The 20,103-nt window shown below is 35.6% G+C and overlaps 1 protein-coding gene and 1 long non-coding RNA gene across 3 annotated transcripts in view; one reads left to right on the top strand and one right to left on the bottom strand.

The window, feature by feature from the left end:
* The window catches only part of LOC131553703 (uncharacterized), a 64,793-nt gene that overhangs the window by 36,792 nt on the left and 7,898 nt on the right, over nucleotides 1–20,103 (bottom strand). The window lies entirely within an intron of this gene.
* adrb2a (adrenoceptor beta 2, surface a) lies at nucleotides 6,049–19,048 on the top strand. Of its 2 annotated transcripts, XR_009274234.1 has the most exons (4): nucleotides 6,049–8,381; nucleotides 8,561–9,845; nucleotides 16,936–17,039; nucleotides 17,623–19,048. XR_009274234.1 is itself a non-coding variant. In XM_058798542.1 (2 exons), exon 2 carries the CDS (start codon nucleotides 8,564–8,566, stop codon nucleotides 9,770–9,772), a length of 1,209 nt encoding a protein of 402 aa, XP_058654525.1. In that variant the 5' UTR covers nucleotides 6,049–8,381; nucleotides 8,561–8,563; the 3' UTR covers nucleotides 9,773–12,784. The 2 variants fall into 2 exon arrangements, 1 of the variants encoding a protein (XP_058654525.1); XM_058798542.1 differs by lacking the exons at nucleotides 16,936–17,039; nucleotides 17,623–19,048 and having other exon boundaries at nucleotides 8,561–12,784.

Here is a 20,103-nt window from a genome sequence, read left to right as displayed (position 1 = left end):
ACTACTCAATCCAGCTGGTGCAGTCCTTTGGTCACTGACCCTGAATGTATGACATGCTGCTTGCTTTATACTGGTCTACTTCCTGATTCCTGTCATGTGACTGATCACATGACAGGCAGACCCAGACTCATTTAAAGACATACATTAAAATAGTTAAGAGGATTAAAATGGCTAAGACAACACGTAAAACCATTAAAACTCAAATATATAGGTATAAAACCATCTTAATACATATTGAGCGGTATAAAACGTGTCTTTGTGGGACAGTGTCACAAGCTTTTCCATAGCATTTGTCTTTTCTTTTTTTTTCATTTATTATAATGTTTTTTGTATAATGTTTTAAAATGTACTTAAGTATGTTTGTAGTAATACAAATATACTATAAACATTTCAAGTATATTTTTAATACATTTAATAGTATGTTTTTCACCAAAGTATATATGTTGCTGTACTTTTTTTAATGTACGAATGTATGAATTTGAATAATGTACTTATGAATACTGTATGAATATTTGTAATGTACACAATATGTAATACATTAAAGTTTTCTAGATGTCAAAGTGTACGTGTGTATATACTGAAAAATATAATACTAATTAATATGATATACTAGTAGTGTAATGCTAATGCATTTCTAATGAGCTGAAATACAATTGAAATGTACTTGAAGCACATTAAAACGATGCTTCAAATATATTCTACCTGTAGTTCATGAAGTATTAAAAGTACATTTTAAATGTATTTTAAGAAATACACTTAAATTGCACTAAATATACTTAAAGTGGTTCCAATTTAACACAATTTCAATATATTACAAATATATTAAAATTGAACTTAAACATATCTTGAAATACACTTAATATACTTAAAGTTGTTTCAAAATAATACATTTAATATGCAATTAGTATAGTATAATATAAATATATTAAGTGTTTTCTGAAAAAGCACAATTTAAATATATTTATTTTTCACCTGGGACAATCCTTCATTCAAATGCCAGTAATGGCAGTGTTTCAGGAAGGTGGGCCAAAGGTGATTAATTATGAAGATAATTCATAATTGTTGATTGTTTAAGGAACATTAGCGTTCGGAAATTATAATACAGAAAAAAACTAAAGCCAATTTAACATTTTCTTACTTCCCACCTGCAACTATCCAACTCATCATCTTACAAACAACTTCTCTCCTTTAGGACATTTCCACATGCTCCTCCTCTCCTTGAGGAATTCAACTCTTATACTGGGAGAGTATGAACGCCTACAGCGAAACACAGCCCCTATGATGTTGAGCCAATACATACCAAGTCAATTAGAAGCAACATGAAAACACAGCTCCCACTGCAGTATTCACTGGCGGCCATGTCTCCATAGAGCACGTTCTGGAAGACCACTATCCATTTTTCACCAGTGCCCTTTATAACTTTGCCAGCCAGCATCTGGATTTCCTGATAACAGCGGTGTTGGAATTTATTTATCTGGAAGATCACAGAGATATAAGGAAAATAAACAGTTGATTCCAAAGAATCTGTCCACATGCACATCAGTATTCAGCACTGAGATTGGTTACGATTACTGTAAGGCCTGTCTAGTCCTACTCAATAGGGAGTGAAGCCAACTGTAACAATGATAAGGTCACTGATTCCCAAAAACCACAATACAGACTTCGATAGAATTTATTCTTTTATTATGAGTCATGGATTATTCCATGATCAAAAATAGCCTTTGTACAGATTAGGACAAAAATCCCTGTGTAATTGTGAACATTTGTCCAATTATTTAGAGAAATACGAACAACTTTTATATTTGCTTTCCGTGTTGCCAGATTGGGCAGTTTTTGTGCGGGTATAATTTGAGGTGGTTTGGGGCCACTTTGGTGGTTTTCAAACATCTAAATCGTATAGACTAATTGGTTTACAAAAAAACCCAAGTGTGCATGTACTGCCTCCAATCAGTCATTATTACATTACTAAACACACACACCCACTGCAGAGTTGGCTGATGCTGATCGGATCAGCAGACAGATGTTATGATTAATGAGTGATGGGTTTTTAGAGCGATAAGGGATAATTTTTTTAATGTATATTGCTATAATATAATAATTTTTTATTATCAGATTATCAATGAATGACACAGTTTGGCTGTCATGGTGTGTGCATGAACGAGTGTGAAATAATGGGCACTTTTTGCATTCAAACTGGCTTATCCTTTTTGTTGAAAATGTTGCATGTGTTTTTTCTAGGGTATCGGGGAAATTCATTGATTACTGTTTTGACATGGCAGTGTCTGCATGCATATTTTAGTCATATTTGGTCATTTATTTATTTTTTTGCCCTGTATTTGGCTTGATTTGATCAGGAAATTTGTCTATTTTTATATTATTTTGTCATCATTTTGTTTTAAGGAGTTAAAACCAGTCTTTATCAACCTTGACTGACATGAAAATAACATTCTATCACATTATTTTGACAGTTAAAGTTATGGGTGATTTTTAGTTTTTTGTTGTTCTTAGAGAGTTAAAAGAACAGCATTTAAATAACATAGAAATCATTTCTAACAATATAAAGGTCTTTATTGTCACTTCTGATCAAGTTAATGCATCCTTTGTGAATAAATGTATTCATTTATTTACAACCCAAATTCCGGAAATGTTGGGATGTTTTTAAAATTTGAATAAAATGAAAACTAAAAGAATTTCAAATCACATGAGCCAATAATTTATTCACAATAGAACATAGATAACATAACAAATGTTTAAACTGAGAAATTTTTACAATTTTATGCACAAAATGAGCTCATTTCAAATTTGATGCCTGCTACAGGTCTCAAAATAGTTGGGACGGGGGCATGTTTAGCATGGTGTAGCATCTCCTCTTCTTTTCAAAACGGTTTGAAGAAGTCTGGGCATCGAGGTTATGAGTTTCTGGAGTTTTGGTGTTGGAATTTGGTCCCAATCTTGCCTGATATAGGTTTACAGCTGCTGAAGAGTTCATGGTCGTCTTTGACGTATTTTTCGTTTAATGATATACCAAATGTTCTCTATAGGTGAAAGATCTGGACTGCATACGTCTGGAAGAGAGCATATGTATACCTTTATATACCTTTCAGCATTCATAGTGCCTTCCAAAACATGCAAAACTGCCCATACCGTATGCACATATGCACCCCCATACCATCAGAGATGCTGGCTTTTTAACTGAATGCTGATGACATGTTAGAAGGTCTCCCTCCTCTTTAGCCCGGAGGACACGGTGTCCTTGATTTCCAACAAGAATGTCAAATTTGGACTTGTCTGACCATAGAACACTTTTCCACTTTGAAACAGTCCATTTTAAATGAGCCTTGGCCCACAGGACACGATGGTGCTTCTGGAACATGTTCACATACAGTATGGCTTCCTTTTTGCATGATACAGCTTTAGTTGACAACTGCAGATGGCACGTCGGATTGTGTTTACCGACAGTGGTTTCTGGAAGTATTCCTGGGCCCATTTAGTAATGTCAATGACAGAATCATGCCGATGAGTGATGCAGTGTCGTCTGAGGGCCTGAAGACCATGGGCATACAACAAAGGTCTTCGGCCTTGTCCCTTACGCACAGAGATTTCTCCAGTTTCTCTGAATTTGTTGATGATGTTATACACTGTAGATGATGAGTTTTGCACAGCCTTTGCAATTTGACGTTGAGGAACGTTGTTTTTAATGAATTCCACAATCTTTCTACGCACTCTTTCACAGATTGGAGAACCTCTGCCCATCTTTACTTCTGAGAGACTCTGCCTCTCTAAGACATCCCTTTTATAGCTATTCATGTTACAGACCTGATGTCAATTAACTTAATTAGTTATTAGCTGAATGTTTTCAAAATTTCTTGATTTTTCAGCCCTTTCTTGCACCAGTGCCAACTTTTTTGAGACCTGTAGCATCATATTTGAAATGAGCTCATTTAGTGGATAAAAGTGTAAAATTTCTCGGTTTAAACATTTGTTATGTTCTGCATGTTCTATTGTGAATAAAATATTGGCTCATGTAATTTGAAAGTCTTTTAGTTTTCATTTTATTCAAATTTAAAAAACATCCCAACATTTCCGGAATTCGGGTTGTAAATAAATGAATACATTCATTCGGGATGCATTAAATTGATCAGAAGTGACAGTAAAGACCTTTATATTGTTAGAAATGATTTCTATGTTAGATAAATGCTGTTCTTTTAATCTTTCTATTCATCAAAGACATGTTTGCATAAAATTTGATATGTAAAACAGTTTGGTTGACATGGTCATGTTTGACATCCTCTGTCTGTCTCACTTGAAAAAAAAAAGAAAAAGATTTGAATTCCTGGTTGTTCCCGTTTGAACTCAGGATGGCCAGTTTCTCCAAAGGGATTACAAATTAAGTATACACTGTATCTTATCTGAAACGTTTTGTTACCCAGAGCATTTATCAGTACATTTACAACTTGGTCCTCGAGCAATTTGCGCTTAAGAGCTCTGCTGACAATGCATTCTCAGTTATTTTTCAGTTCATAGATCACTCATACCACAGTTATTGGATCATCAATCCAGACTGAACCCTCAACATTTACATTTACATTCATGCATTTAGCAGACGCTTTTATCCAAAGCGACTTACAAGTATATTTAGGCTACACATTTTTTTAATCAGTATTTGTGTTCCCTGGGAATTGAACCCACAACCTTTTGCGCTGCTAACGCAATGCTCTACCACTGAGCCACAGGAGCACTAGTATGGTAACATTTTAAAGGGTTTTTAAAATGTTTTAACCCTTTTAAATGTAGAACATGCAACTGGTCAAAGCATTAAAATGATGGACCTTTGTGAGCTGGTGACAAACAAGATACTTTTTAATCGTCTTTTTCAGGAACTACCAGTACCAAGCATTCCATAAACAGAAGTCTCAAATAACGCAGAGACAATGTCTCATTGTACTCAACAGTGCTACTGTAAACTACAGTTAAAACATTTTTGGGGAAATAAAATAAAATAGAAATATTAGAAGAAAAACATGAATTAAAACAAGCAATGTTACCTTGGCAATCTGGAAGAAAATCAACTTTTGAGTTACTTTAATTACAAAATTTGAGTTACTAAAATTAATAAAAACTAAACTGAAATCAAATAAATTGTATCTATAGAGAAATATATTTAAAAAAATGTCAAGCACAAATAAATCAACACTGGTAATGTTCAGTGGCTTGAGGAATGAAGAAATCTAGATTTATGGACTCAACTAATCATTAAGGTATTCCAGCTTTATTTGACAACTGTACAAACAAGCACCACACCCTTTGTTGTTGGCAGCTTCTTCATTCAGTCTGAAGATGGCAAAACCAATTAAATCTGCTGCTCCCATGAAATCACTGAAAGTGTCTAGTGATCTTGAAGACCTTGATTAGCTGGTTCAGATGTGTTTAAATTAGGGCTGCAGCTATAAGGTGTGTTCGACTTGAAGCGGCGCTGCTCAGAATGATCAGTGTATGACATCGAAATACCACGAGAGCGATAAGAGAGCAGATGGATCCTTATGCTTTCGAATCGCTCTCACGGTAGGTGGCCCTCCAGGAGCAGGCTGTAGTCTCATTTTTGTGTCACATTCCCACTCCTAACTATCTCCTCCTTCTCGACAATAATGTTCAAAAGAAGCCATATTACTCAAATCCACAGACCCGTATCACACAGTAATATCTCTGCAGACATGACACTGCTACATCTTATCTGATCTTTACCTCATATCCACATTTTAACATACAGTCCATGGCCGTCAGAGAGCACACAGAAAAAACACACATAGTAGAGACTAGAAAGCTACTAATCATTACGTATATATCCATGTTCCAAGGATAATCAAAGTCCACCTGCTAATTTTCATTCAGTCAGACTAATCTAACTCTACAGTATAACTGGTACCATGTGGCCAGATATACACGGCTATACGCTGTAGCTCAAGAGTCTCTCCAAAGAAAAGAAAACTGTAAGATTCACAATAAAAAACAACTGTATTTTTTATTTGTTTGTTTTGTATTTGTCTTTGTATTTGACTATGTGGACAGTCTAGGTCATTAAATGTCACAAATACATATAATAAAATACACTTTTTTAAGTCACAATTTTAAGAACATATTCTAAGAACATAACAATGTGAATAACTAAAAGAAGTTAAATAATATGTTTTTGAAAATGTGGTGATTTTAAAGCAGTGAAAGACATTTATTCACCTTCAGGGTGTTCCAAATTTGTATGTCTTTCTTCTGCAGAACATAAAATAAGATATTTTGAAGAATGTGGGTAACTTAAGAGTTTCTGCCCCCATTCCACTTATTTCCATAGTATTTTTTCCCATACTATGGAAGACAATGGGGACCAGCAACTGTTTTCATTTTTGATTTATTTTTAAGCATAACTGTTTGGTTCATTTCATTCAAGTTATACAATAAGATAAAAACACTAAAGGCATATGACCTTTCTAGTGCTGGAGGCATGATTCTGGGGCGTATTACAGAAAGATCCTAACTTTAAAATCTTATCTTATCTGTTTGGTAACCATGGTAATTTCAGTTAGGACCACATTTAGGACAAAAGCTATTACAGAACAGCATTTCCTAAGTGCATTATCCTATCTTAACTACAGATAGGAAAGGGGTATTACAGAAACCTCCCAACTTGACAAAAAACCCTAAAAACTGTCTTAACTTTAGGACAACCCCACAGCTGTCCTAACTTCAAAATTATTTGAAAAACAACGGAAAAAACACTTACAACTGTGCTGTCTGACCATTGTATTACATTTATTAATAGTTGAAAATGAAGAACGAAGATGTTTAATGGTAGAAAGAATCTTGGTTATATTTTGATGACAAAACACGTATAAGTAATTACAGACTGCCGTACAACATATTACAGTTAGCAACCAGCATTATAGAGACCAACAAAAGTGTCACGGAGCATTATTTGTTGTAGTGAAAGTGACTAATGCCTTACGTTTTTTTGCAAAAGGCGATTTTCAAAGTGAAGTAGCTTCTATTATTTTGTTTACCTCATCAGCATTGTTGGTTGCTTGGTAACAGACCTGAGAGTGGATTGTCGAGCTTGATTATGCCATTTAAGATTTCCTAACTAGAGATAAGATACTATTTTGTAAGATAAGATAAGAATCCCAAATCAAGTTAAGATTTGCTTCTGTAATACGAATTTGCGAAAAATCCTAATTTAATATATCATATCTTAAGTTAAGACCTAAGATAAGAAATTTTCTGTAATACGCCCCTGGACATTCAGATGACACAGTGCCGATTACTAATGTTCATAAGAACTTGTACTCACTCTAGTATATGAAGACTGTCCAGACCTGCTCAGCAGGTCTGACCCATAGGAAGCAAAGCCAGCAACTCAAACAATGATATGGGCATTGTTTCACAAAGTCCACAAATGAAGACATATGCAGTTTCATCTCTGGATCATGGACAAACCAAAGCAGACGTTCAAAATTTTAAGCACGAAAACTTGAGTCCACAACCTCAAAAGCAATTCACACACACACACATGCTGTACAAACATTTTTATACTGTACAAACTGTATTTTCTATTGCACTATTTCTAGTGCCCTACACCAACCCTACACCTAAACCTATCCGCACACAAAACTTTCTGCATTTTTAGATTTTCAAAAACTTTCATTCTGTATGGTTTATAAGCTTGTTTCCCCATGGGGACCTAAAAAATGTCCCCATAAGGTTAAAATTTACTGGTATTACTATCCTTGTGGGGACACTTGGCCCCCATAACATGATAAATATCTCTCTCTCTCTCACACACACACAAACAAACAAACAAACAGAAATTTCCTCATATTCTTTTCATTCACCTTTGGTCTAGCTTGATTTCTAGCTTCCCAATAAACCTGGCATTCTCTATGAATATTGTTGGCTAGTTTTGTCTAGTTAGTCGTGAGTTACAGAACACATACATAAAAGCCAGAAACAATGTATTAGAACAGAAAAATTCAAGTGTCTCTGTAGCTGTCAGAACGTTGTTACTTAATTCTGTAGCAGCAGTGCAGCCTTCACCTCACTCTCAGCTCATTGGCTGGAAGTCAGCAATGATGTCATCACAGAATGTTATAAGGGCTCCAACAAACAGCCTGGGAGCCACACTTAACGTAACACCGCTCAGCAGAGTGACTGTATGTGAGAGAGGTTGAGAAAAGTGCTGTGGTGACAGAGGAAGAGAGAGCAAAAGTGAGAGAGAGAGATAAGCATGCAAGAGAAACACAGGGAGGATCTACTCGTTCGTAACAAACCTATAAACCTTAAGAGCATACTGTAACTTTGTATGGAAGGAGAAGTGGAAGTGGAAGTCATTTTTGGAGGTTTGTAAAAAAAAAAAAAAAAAAATTGCATTAACTTTGCATTGAATTGCACTGTTTTTACAACTTGTTTACTTAGTGTTTACATTTTTAAATGGTTTACTGCTCAGTGCACAAGCCTTTGTGTTAAATTGTTCTTAACTAACTCAGTATATTTCTGCTTTTCCTTTTCGATCTCTCAGGTCATGGCAAACACCTCTGTATCTCCAAACCAATCGTGTCTGAATGACAACCAGTCTAACATTGACAGAACACAGATGGTGCTGTTGGGCACACTTATGTCCATTCTTGTTCTGGTCATCGTCTTTGGCAATGTGTTGGTAATTACAGCCATTGGCCGCTTCCAACGACTTCAGACCGTCACAAACTGTTTCATTACATCACTTGCGTGTGCAGACCTGGTCATGGGATTGGTGGTGGTACCTTTTGGCGCCATTTACATCGTCCTGAACACTTGGCACTTCGGCAGATTCTGGTGTAATTTCTGGACGGCCACCGATGTTCTGTGCGTCACGGCCAGTATTGAAACGCTCTGTGTCATCGCTCTGGATCGCTACCTTGCCATAACATCCCCCTTTCGCTATCAGTCCTTACTGACCAAGGGCAGAGCTCGCATCATTGTGCTGCTGGTGTGGGTCATCGCTGGGCTCATTTCCTTCCTACCCATCTATATGGGTTGGTGGGTTGACAAAATGAAAGCAAAATGCTGCTTACAGGATGTTAACTGCTGTGAATTCCATACCAATCATGTCTATGCCATTATCTCATCCATAATCTCCTTCTACATCCCTCTGGTCATTATGATTTTCGTCTACAGCCGCGTCTTCCAGGAGGCAAGGAAGCAGCTGAAAAAGATTGACAAAAGTGAGGGACGATTTCATGCTCAGAACAACAGCAAAATGCAAGAGGTGGCAAGCAGCCACTGTGAGGCAAGGACCGCCAAGAAGCCCAAGTTCTGCCTGAAGGAACATAAAGCTTTGAAGACTTTGGGCATCATTATGGGTATATTCACGCTGTGTTGGCTCCCGTTCTTTGTACTAAATGTGGTCAGGGACATATATAATGAAAAATTCCCAAATATGGACCCTATTGCATTCAAAATCTTAAACTGGATAGGTTACGCTAACTCAGCCTTTAACCCACTGATCTACTGTAGAAGTCCAGAGTTCAGGTACGCTTTCAAGGAGATCCTATGCCTCAACAGGTCACGTTACCCTAACGTTAGGCCAGTCAATGGATATATATACAGTGGGCACAGCTGGCAAAGTGAGCACCGAGGACGAAGCAAAGGCAGCTCAGAGGACAGTGACCCAGCTGAGAAAGAGGGATGCGTGTCAGCAGATAAAACAGACTCTAATGGGAACTGCAGTAAAAACTTAATGAGTGTGTTGTAAATCACCTTGTGAGTCCTGACTCGCTCCACTGTGACCTCAATGTGTCACATAAGGACAGGTTAAGCCTCCTCTGGTAAGTGACCAAAGGTGCGTTTGTGTTGGAAAAAGGCATTTTTAAACATTTGTTTTCCTCATCTACCTCATTGCTTTCTCTTAGTTTCACTTGCTCTGTCAGTTCATTTCACCACTCAAATAGGTTTGTGCGCTCAAAAAGTAGTTTCAGCTAAAGAAAACAACAAATTAGATGCTAAAAATGTTTAATTCAGTTTTAAATGAACAGAAATGCTCACAGAGTTTGTATTTCTTTGATAGCACTGAAAAAGACACTTTGAAGTGGTTTTTCAGTAAAGGGATTTCCCTCCTGAGTCATGTTTCTGTCATCTTGCACAAAGTGAGGAACTTAGTTTCAGTCTTAAAGAATGTTTTCTTACATTAAATTAACAGATTAAAACAGGTACTGCCGTCTGAAGCATTTTCATTGTAACTTAGTTAAATTTGGATGCTTAAATATTAAATCATTCAGTTATTCAGGCTCACATATACACAAAAAAACAAGCATTACTTCACAAAGTATCAGGTTTACTCCTCTAAAACAGGCCATTTCTGATGGTACATAAAAAATACACCACATAAAAAGTCTTATACCTGCTACAGCTTTGTTCTAACTAGTCTAGAGTACATCTAAAAATGTCTGGGTTAAAAATTACCCAATTTTTTAACTCGGCGCAGAAACAACACCTCTTACCACAATGAAAGAGGAAGAGAAATCGCATGTTCATACCAGCTTATTTAAGGAAATTGCATAGTTCAGTCTTTTGGTCATGTGATTGCTTAAGCTGAGTATCCTTAGATGGAAGTCAACAACAACAACAAAAAAACATTGTATGCTAATGCACAATATCACATTTTCTCTTGCTTACAATGTGTATGATAACAGAACTTCTCTGGTGGCCTGTTTTGATCTGCGTTGTGTCATTTCGGGTTCCTAAACAGGCACAATCCTGAATGCTGCCAAATCCAAATTATTCACCCTAGGAATGTTCTTGACATTTTCCAGTACAAATGAGCAAAGTCCATCAAGCTTCCGTGTAAATCCCTGAGATTCAGTGTTTATCAAAGTCATTATGTGACTCCCTCTCAAAAAAAACATTATCTAGAAAGATAAATAAATTAGGAGGCATCGGGTTTCCTGTCAGGCTCAGCTAATGCATGCAGTGCAAAGCACACAGCAATTTCCCTGTTCCTCACTCACTCATATTTCTGACCTAGGCGTTTAATCTAATGTTCCATGCATATCATAAACTGCGTAAGTGGTAAACTGTTTCAATACTTGTCAGTGTTTGTGAACTATTAATTTAGGGCAAGTGTCTCTCTGTTACTGTGCAGCCTGTTTATGCGGTCGAAAACTGTGAACTTTGCTCTTTAGGATATCTCTTCGTATTCGTTGTGGCTTTTTGTGGTCTTGATCGATTTTGTGTGCAAAGCAAAATGCTTTGACGATTTCAAGCATTTCTACACGTTTACTTTTCATGGAGAACATGTGGTGATAAAACAATATTTCTTTTTCACTGAAGCATTACATCAAAGTGCAGTTTAAAACCAGCTTCTTAAAAGGGTGCACTGTAAATCTGTCCAAGATTTTACATTGGAAACATAAGTCAAACATTGTCAATGTATACGTAAATGTTAGAAAAAAAAACTATGGAGATTAAAAGAATGCTCTGTCACTGTAAACACCGGACTACCAAGCAACAGCATGCATGTCCTTTTTCAGTAAATGAAAGTGAATGTGACGGCTTGGACAGATTTGTTAACACTGCACCCTTCTGGGAAGGATTTTCTCTGCATGTAGATCACATTAACCTCCCGTGTGAAACTCAGACCTGCACCACCGTGCGCTAAATGAAATATTTGTGCCATCTTTGCTTTGATTGTGGCAATGTGATTTACTATTGTGTTAGAACATTATATTAATACTGCCTTCTCTGTGGACACGCTTAACCTGTTGAGTAAAGTGTTTACATTCATAAATGTCTTTCAGTTAGACATGGGTCACAAATTATTGGCATGCAAATTGCCATGAATTGCACTTTCATCTTAGTAATTAAGCAATGCTCTGGAGTTAATGTCACGCTATAGACATCATATTGATGTCACTTTCAGCATTTAATGTGCACCAAGTATTTTTTCAATTGAAAGTTTAACAGATACATAAAAATTTGTAGAGTTTCCCCCAAAAACAACATTTTATTGTACGCAAGGGTCTCCTTTCAAGGTGGCCACCATTTTGAAACCACATGACCAGCCAAATACTACTTATTTGATCTTGTTAACCCCCTATTATTGGAGACATTTCGTCAAAGAATAAATTAATCATGAATAACACATATGGCCCTGTAAAGGGAATTTATGCATATTTATGATTTTGCATAATGCTGCATTAATGCAAATAGGTGTCCAGTGTCATACTGGGCAGCGGAATATAAACAAAAAAATTACTTGGTGCACATTATAGTCCATCATCTCTGTCTGTACAGTTGAAAAGGGAACAAGACTTTTCATAGTCACCTTTTGGTCTTAAAATGTTCTGCTTAACAGTTTGAAACAGACATTTTGGAAAGCATAATTTGCCTGGAAGGAGATTAATTGTCACATTTGTAAGTACAGACCCAGTGTGGACAACCTCTTACTGATGCATGAAGATGTGATTAAAAATGCCCTGAATATTGCTTTAACGATATAAGAGCAGATTTCAAATTCATAATGCAAATGCAAAAGTTCAAAGAAAGCTTCCCACTCAACTTGCTGAAGTCATGACATGTGTACTGTATATAATGTTGTTCCAGTTTGATGTTTACTTACATTTCTTTGAGCTACTTTCGTACAAGATTTATCACTGTTTTGTTGAACTGCAATGAAGTACGTTCAACTATATTTGTCTATATTAGTGGTATTTATGAAATACAAGTGTCATGCCATTTGTATTCTGTAATAAATGATGTATTTAATGTACGCCTGAATGTGACAGATCTTTTTTTCAGTGTTTAGAGGAAAGGCGCTAAGCCTATGAATGAATTCCTAGCATGTTCCTAAAACAAAAAAGCAAAACAAAAGGATAAATCACAGCCATTACAGCACAAGAAACAGCTTTAGGGTTTGCAAAGGATCCAAAATGATCTTAAAGTGTTTACTAAGCATAGCTGCATGCATTTAAAATTCATTTCTGATGCATAATTAGCATTAGTCAGCAAATACATAAGTGCTTTTACAGTATGACTTTGTTAAAGTATTAGATTCAGCTCCCATCAGCCACCTTCTCTCTATTATGTAGGTCATCAGAAGGCATTTCCCTCACCATTGAGTAAGAGTAAATCAATCAGTGAATCACCACGAGTATGATTTGTGTCCATCTGTGCTGCATGGAAAACATCCCCTTAAGAATAACTTCACCCTTTGCATGCGTAGCTGCAACTGAGCCATGTCTATTTCAGTATGGGAACGAGTCCCTGCAGCATGTGATTGGAATAGACTGTGATATTGTAAAATGTTTCCATTCTGAGCAGAGGTTTATTACTATATCAGATTCCATTAGAATTCATTTTCATTCACCTCATATGCCTGTGAACAAAAGTGCAGCCTGGATACAGTAAATTAGGTGGCATAATGTCTAAGCTTTTGGCCACACAGAACCTCTGTAGGCTACAGATATATAGGAAGAGTGAGGCTATACGACTGATACGTTAAAAAGCCAATGATTTGTGACGTTATAGTGGTAAATGTTGCCTTGATGGATTGGTTCATATGCCTGCTTTGACATTCAGGAAAAAACAAAGAGAAGGAAGGAAAGGGAAATTAGACATAAATGGACCCACCAGAGAGGAAAATATAGGAAGGTTTTTACCATGATCCCCATTAGTCATGGTGAAAAGGTACATGAAGAAACAGATAGATGAATGTGTATGATGAATTTGAAAGAATAAAAGTGAAATTCAGGCATTAATACCTTACAATCCCAATACTGTACTACATTTAAAATAATGCACGTTATGTTATAATCCTATCTAATGTAACATGCATGTTACAGTGATGTTACAGTGACAAAATGAATACAAATAAAATAAAAATTAAATCAATGACAAATATGCAATTTATAATAATGCAAATTTAATGTATGCAATTTATAATAATAATAATTAAATAAATAATTAATTAAATAATTAAATCAATATATATATATATATATATATATATATATATATATATATATATATATATATATATATATAAAAGTTTATTACACCATACATGCACAATTGTATTATTTTGTTCTGATTTTGTTTTGTTAGTTTGATAAGGGTACTGTAAGATTACCAGGCTTCTTCTTTTTAGGAGAAAAATCTGAGAAACAGGAGACTTAAGCAAAAGTCTCAATTATTATTAAATAATTTTTTAGATATTTATACATTTATATCAATAATCTATATATTTTATATCTTCATAAATTTCAAACAAAGGCATGAAAAAAAGCACATTGGTATGACAAAAATAAACTTAAACAGTGACAAAAAACAAACAAACACGTTATTATGATCTGCAGCAAGCAGGAGAAAAAAGACACCATATGAAAACATTAGCTGTAACATTAGACGTTACAGAGACTCAGAGGATGCGATTTCCAGAGGTTCATCTCAATCACTGTGCTTTTGACGTTAAATAGCCTACGTGTGAGGAGGAGAAAACAACAGACAACACAACCTCACCTATAACATCAACAGCCTCAAACAAACAGGCAGCCAGTCTGAACACCTCATTCTTTGACCCTCTCACCACTAAATCAAAGTCTATTCCACCATGAGAAGGTTTTATAAGGACACAAGACTTTAACCAGCTTAAGAACGGCCTGGTTATTAAATGTGATTTAGAACTACTGAACAAGAGCCACTGGTTGTTATTCACGAGTGCTCTCCAAACTGATCCGATCATTTACCTCAATTACACTTGAGCCTCGGCTGAGCTATAGGCAGCACGTCTCAGTTATTAAATCATGCTCGGCTCTCCACCACAAATAAAACCGTTGCATCAGTTGGCACCCCTTTAAAAAGTCTTAAAACGTCTGCCAGGCACACATACGGCTTCTCTGTCAATATATTTGGAACATGATGTCTTTCTCTGGATTCCACATGCTCATGTCACGGGCCAAATCTCCTTCTCTGCAGTATCTCAGTTCCTTAGAAGCTTCCTAGATAATGGAATCATGCTGTGAGCGCAAAAGTGCACCATCCTTTTTCTAAAGATTTTTAGAAAAGAGGCAAAACTGATGGCAGAAAAAAAAAAAAGCGCAGGTTTCCGTATCTCCAGCAAAGGAGCAGGGTGCTGCTGACCATGGCACCACACAGTCTAACAGCACTGGTCTGTGAGAGACCTCCACGGGCCACCCCAATAAAGTCATTCTCCTGCCCTGAGGGTTAAAACAGCACAGCATCAGAGCATGGTTTAATTCAGCCTTGGAGTCCAAGAAAAATATCTGAAAAATACTAGTCAAACAAACAGCCTACGACTACATGCCGTGTTCCTTTCCCACGTTTGATACATCTGCCATTTTTTGCTATTAGCCTGCAGCATATTATATAAATCTCTAAATCTGACAGCAACATGCCACAGCTGTCATCATGGCCGTGCAGAACAAAGAACTTCCACGCCGTAATAGTGCCGTAATGGTCTGAACATGACGAGTGGGAGACATCAGTAGAGTGCAACATAAACACTAGCTATCACCACAGACGAGCTGCATGGCGCACGTGGACACACACATGAAGACTAAAGCTGCTGCATATGCAGTGAAACACAAAAACAACTAGCCGCGTACACAAACGACCACAGGGGAGCTGAAATGAGACACCACAAAAGCACTCCGAGGAGAGATTATGGAGTCACTCACAGGAGCCATTTTCACATAGTAAGAGCCGAGGGTCTCTCTTGTGCTTAATGATTTTGCCATTAGAGTAAATCCAGTGTCTCATTTTCTCCCTCCAGAACAGAATGTCCGCTGTGTGATTTTAACACTACAGTCGACCAGCTGTGACTCGCAGTCCTGCCATGCATCTATGCATTTTTAATTGACGCTGTATGCTAATTTACATGGTAATGGAGAAATAACATGAAAAAAACATGGTTTATCCATGGGATGAGTTTTAAAAGCTTAAGTTCACTTTGGAGCATCAGAAAATATGAAAAAACACAATGAACTGAAATTGCGAGAATGTTCTTCGTGGGCACTGTTCAGAAGTAATTCAATAAATGTAGAAAAATAGGTCTGTGAAAATAGTTTGGCTTTTAACTGAGATGTAAAAAAAAAAAAAAAAAAATGCATTTCACAAAATAAATACATTTATGAAGTGTATTTACTTTGTTTTCCAACAAAACCATCCTTGGATTTGACAGATATTATATTATATGATATTATATGATATGATATGATATTATATTATATTATATTATATTATATTATATTATATTCACTGGAAAAAATCTTCAATATTTTTTTTTTTTCAGTAAAACGTACTTAAATATACACATAACATACCATAACATACCATAATATAATATAATATAATATAATATAATATAATATAATATAATATAATATAATATAATATAATATAATATAATATAATATAATATAATATAATATAATATAATATAATATAATATAATATAATATAATATAATATAATAGTTTGGTAGGCCTGATGTAGATATGTTTAAAATAAGAATAAAATTGCTAATCAGGTAAGAAAAACTTAATTCAAAAAAAATGTCTAACATTTCAAGATGTTTTAATGGAAAGGAATGGTTTAATGTTTTTTTTTGTAGAGATGTACTAGTTTCTTTGTGTACGCAAAATTACTAGCATTTGTTGGTGACCTATATTAGTTTATTTTAAGCTTTTGTGTCACAAACGATTGCATTATCTTGAAGCACTAAATGAGGTTTGCTCTAATTAATGTAAGAGGCAGATGGAGCCATGATCCGGTTTAAACTGGGTTCTGCATACAAAATCTATAAAGGAGGATTTGTTTGTCAAAATGGATAATCAATAAGGCTTCCATCTGTGGGGGTTAATAATGAATGACTTACATTAACTTTGTCCCTTTTTGTTCAAGGTTTTCAAAGTACATCAAAGAGTGACTAATTTCCGGTCCCTATTGACGTACAGCACAAAGACCTGCTTCATGCACTGCTCTCCACATTTCACAGAAATCTAATGGTAAGACCCTGCTTTTACTGAGAACCATTTGAGCACATAAAAAGAGCGAATAAATTTAGATCCAAATCATCCTATGAGATATTGAATCTACTCCAGTTTGCTCTTCACGCATACCAATGACACGTATACACAATGCATATTATGACTAAAGAATGCACTTTTTTTCTCTCGTTTTAAATCAGATTATTCCACTCAGACATTTAACACAATGTAATACCCCAAAAAATCTAATTAAGTAAGCAAGATGCCTTTTTATGACATGACTGTTTGGCATAGGTTGAAGAACCAAAGGCAGAAACATTAATCATGCTCATCATATTATTAAGCCTTTTGTTTCCACTTTAGATAAAGCCTCAGACTGTCTATATCAGGAGACTAATATAGTCCTGAATCTAATATTTTGCCTTTGTGAAACAGGGCTGCTATTGTTTATTAGTGTAAATTACTTGCTGTTGTCATCATATGACCGTCTGTTATCCTGGCTGTCCGCCCATACTGAAATCAGACCCATACAGCCCCGAATCCCGATGGTGTGTGTCATTCTCTCTCACTCCCTCATTCCTTTCTTGTGTTTACTTCTCAGATACAAGCCCTACAGCTCTGAAATGCACAGTGAATAAATGCCGGGGATTCATTGTCATAAAGAGTACACAGAGGCCATACATGGTAACAGAAATGGAGACATAAGTGTCTGTGGAATTACTCAAAGAGACACTAAGTGGAGGAGGCTGGCAGGAGGTGTCGCACTGGACTTCTGTTACATCATGTGGGGATTTATCGCCAGGAGTATCCAGGTCTTATAATCGCTGCTTTGATGTCCATTGCACATTTTCACCCAAAAGAAAAAGAAATTCTTATAAAAGTCTTTTATATTGTCACTGCAATAAATGTTTACATTGCCGAAGTTGAAAATTTGAAAAGAAATCCCACTGGACTTAGATTAAATAAATCAGTTATTATTTTGGTTGTGTACTAATATGCACACACAATTTTACTGCAAACACTTGTTGGGAAATAATAGGATAGTTCACTCAAAAATAAAAATTCTGTCATCATTTACTCACCTATAGGATGGTGGTTCAGTGTTGTTTTAAACCCCATTTACGTTCACTGAATGCATGAAAAAGTTATTTTTTACATTGTTAGTTAATGAAGTGTTGGGGGGAAAAAATACTATTTTTGAGTGGAAATTGTATCTATAGTAACTACACCTTTGTGGGGCAAAAATTGGAAAAACTCTTCAAAATATTAAATTTTTTTATTATTCCTCAGATAAAAGAAAAATACAGGTTTACAATGACATGAGGGTAAGTAAATCATGCCAGACTTTTCATGTTTGGGTGAAGCATCCCTTTAAGAAACAGAGCTCGGATTCTCTACAAACTATAACAAGTTAACTGTGTGACTTCAGTTTCTTTTCATACTACTGGATGCAGTTCAGTCATTTGATGTTTTACTATTGTATATATAACAGACACTCAGAATCATTGATTCAGTGCAGAAAGCTGTTTTCAATTCAATTCCAGACCTTTGCACACGTCTCGTACATCTGTTTTTCATAATTTACAGAATCATGTAGGAATGTGAGAAGTAGAGTGATGTCATGGCACAGAAAACAGGTGTTAATGAAGCAATTTATCCAATCTTAGTGTTTTATTTGCCTGGGCAAATGAGACAAGCACGAGAATAGAAGAGTCCCAGATGGGCTGTTGAATGGCCTTCCAGTGATAACATGTTGAAATTTCAATCTTCATTTCACTTTCAGTGTAGCTTGCAGCAACACTCTTAAAAATAAAGGTGCCTCAATGGCTCAATTGTAGCACCTTATGTTTTATTAAAGAACCTGTTACAAAGAATTATATTTAAATAGAGGATTTTAAGTTTTTTTCCCCCATATGGTTTTAAAAACTTTAACTTTTTTTTATTCATAATTTGTTTTTGTTTTTTTGTTTTTTGTATAATAAACAACTTTTCTATTTTTATAAAATGAATTATTATCCAAGGACAGTTGTAACACACTTTATGTTTTTTAATAAAGAAAATAAATTACATTGAAGACATGTATTTAGGTGAATGCATGCATGGGTTGCAATTTTATTGTGTTATAAAATTACGAAATAAGACCAAAAAACCACATGTCACTGACCCCAAAAACACAGCACCTATATAGATTTCTTTTTTTTTTTTCTTTTTTATATATAGATTTCTAAAAATCCTGTGTGTGTGTGTGAGAGAGAGAGAGAGAGAATTTGAATGGCACCTTTATTAAAACATAGTATTTTCAATCACAGAAATAACCTTTCAAAAACACAAACCAAATAATTAAACATGAAAAAAAATGATAAAAGTTCCATGTTTTTTTAAAGCAATCAACAAATCACTATCTTCATTAACTGTACATAGAACCTCATTTATCCCCCAAACATCTATTACACACTTTACAAATTTATAATAAGCATGCTCTATCCTAAGACGAGCTGCCACCAGTCCTCTAAACATATTCAACACATTCAATGAAACTTGCCCTAACAATTAGTTTTCTCCTAGATTTCCAAATTGTAAGTTTTGCTGTACCAGACAAAAAAAATTCAATAGAGTCAGCATATTTTTCCTACTTGCTGAATATTTTGGACCATAAATAAATATTTCAAAAGAGAAAGCTTCACCAATTCCTGCAAACCATTGGGATAAAAGCATAAAAAGTTCATTTAACCGAGAACACTGTACAAATAAATGAAAAACTGTTTCAAATTCGAAACAAAAAGGGCAACCCACCACTACCGAAGGATTAAGGTGCACCACGTGTCTGTTTGTGACTATGGCCCCATGTACAATCCTCCATTAGAGGTTGCCCGTTTGTTTGTCAATTGGTCGTTTACATAGGGACCGCCAACAGCCTCTATGGGAAGAATTAGTTCCTAAGAACTCAGTCCATTTTGTTGCTGGAACTCCTCTCAAAAGATGACCATTAGATGGCTTCACACAGGAAATATAAAGGGTTTTCCTCTTTACTTCTTCAAATTCATCCAACTGAGGGGTTTTTAATGACAAAAGACAGTTTATT

Source organism: Onychostoma macrolepis, chromosome 14 (assembly GCF_012432095.1).
Source record: "Onychostoma macrolepis isolate SWU-2019 chromosome 14, ASM1243209v1, whole genome shotgun sequence".
NCBI lineage: Eukaryota > Metazoa > Chordata > Actinopteri > Cypriniformes > Cyprinidae > Onychostoma > Onychostoma macrolepis.
Note: the sequence above shows the minus strand (reverse complement) of the source record. Positions and strands in the feature narration are given on the sequence as shown.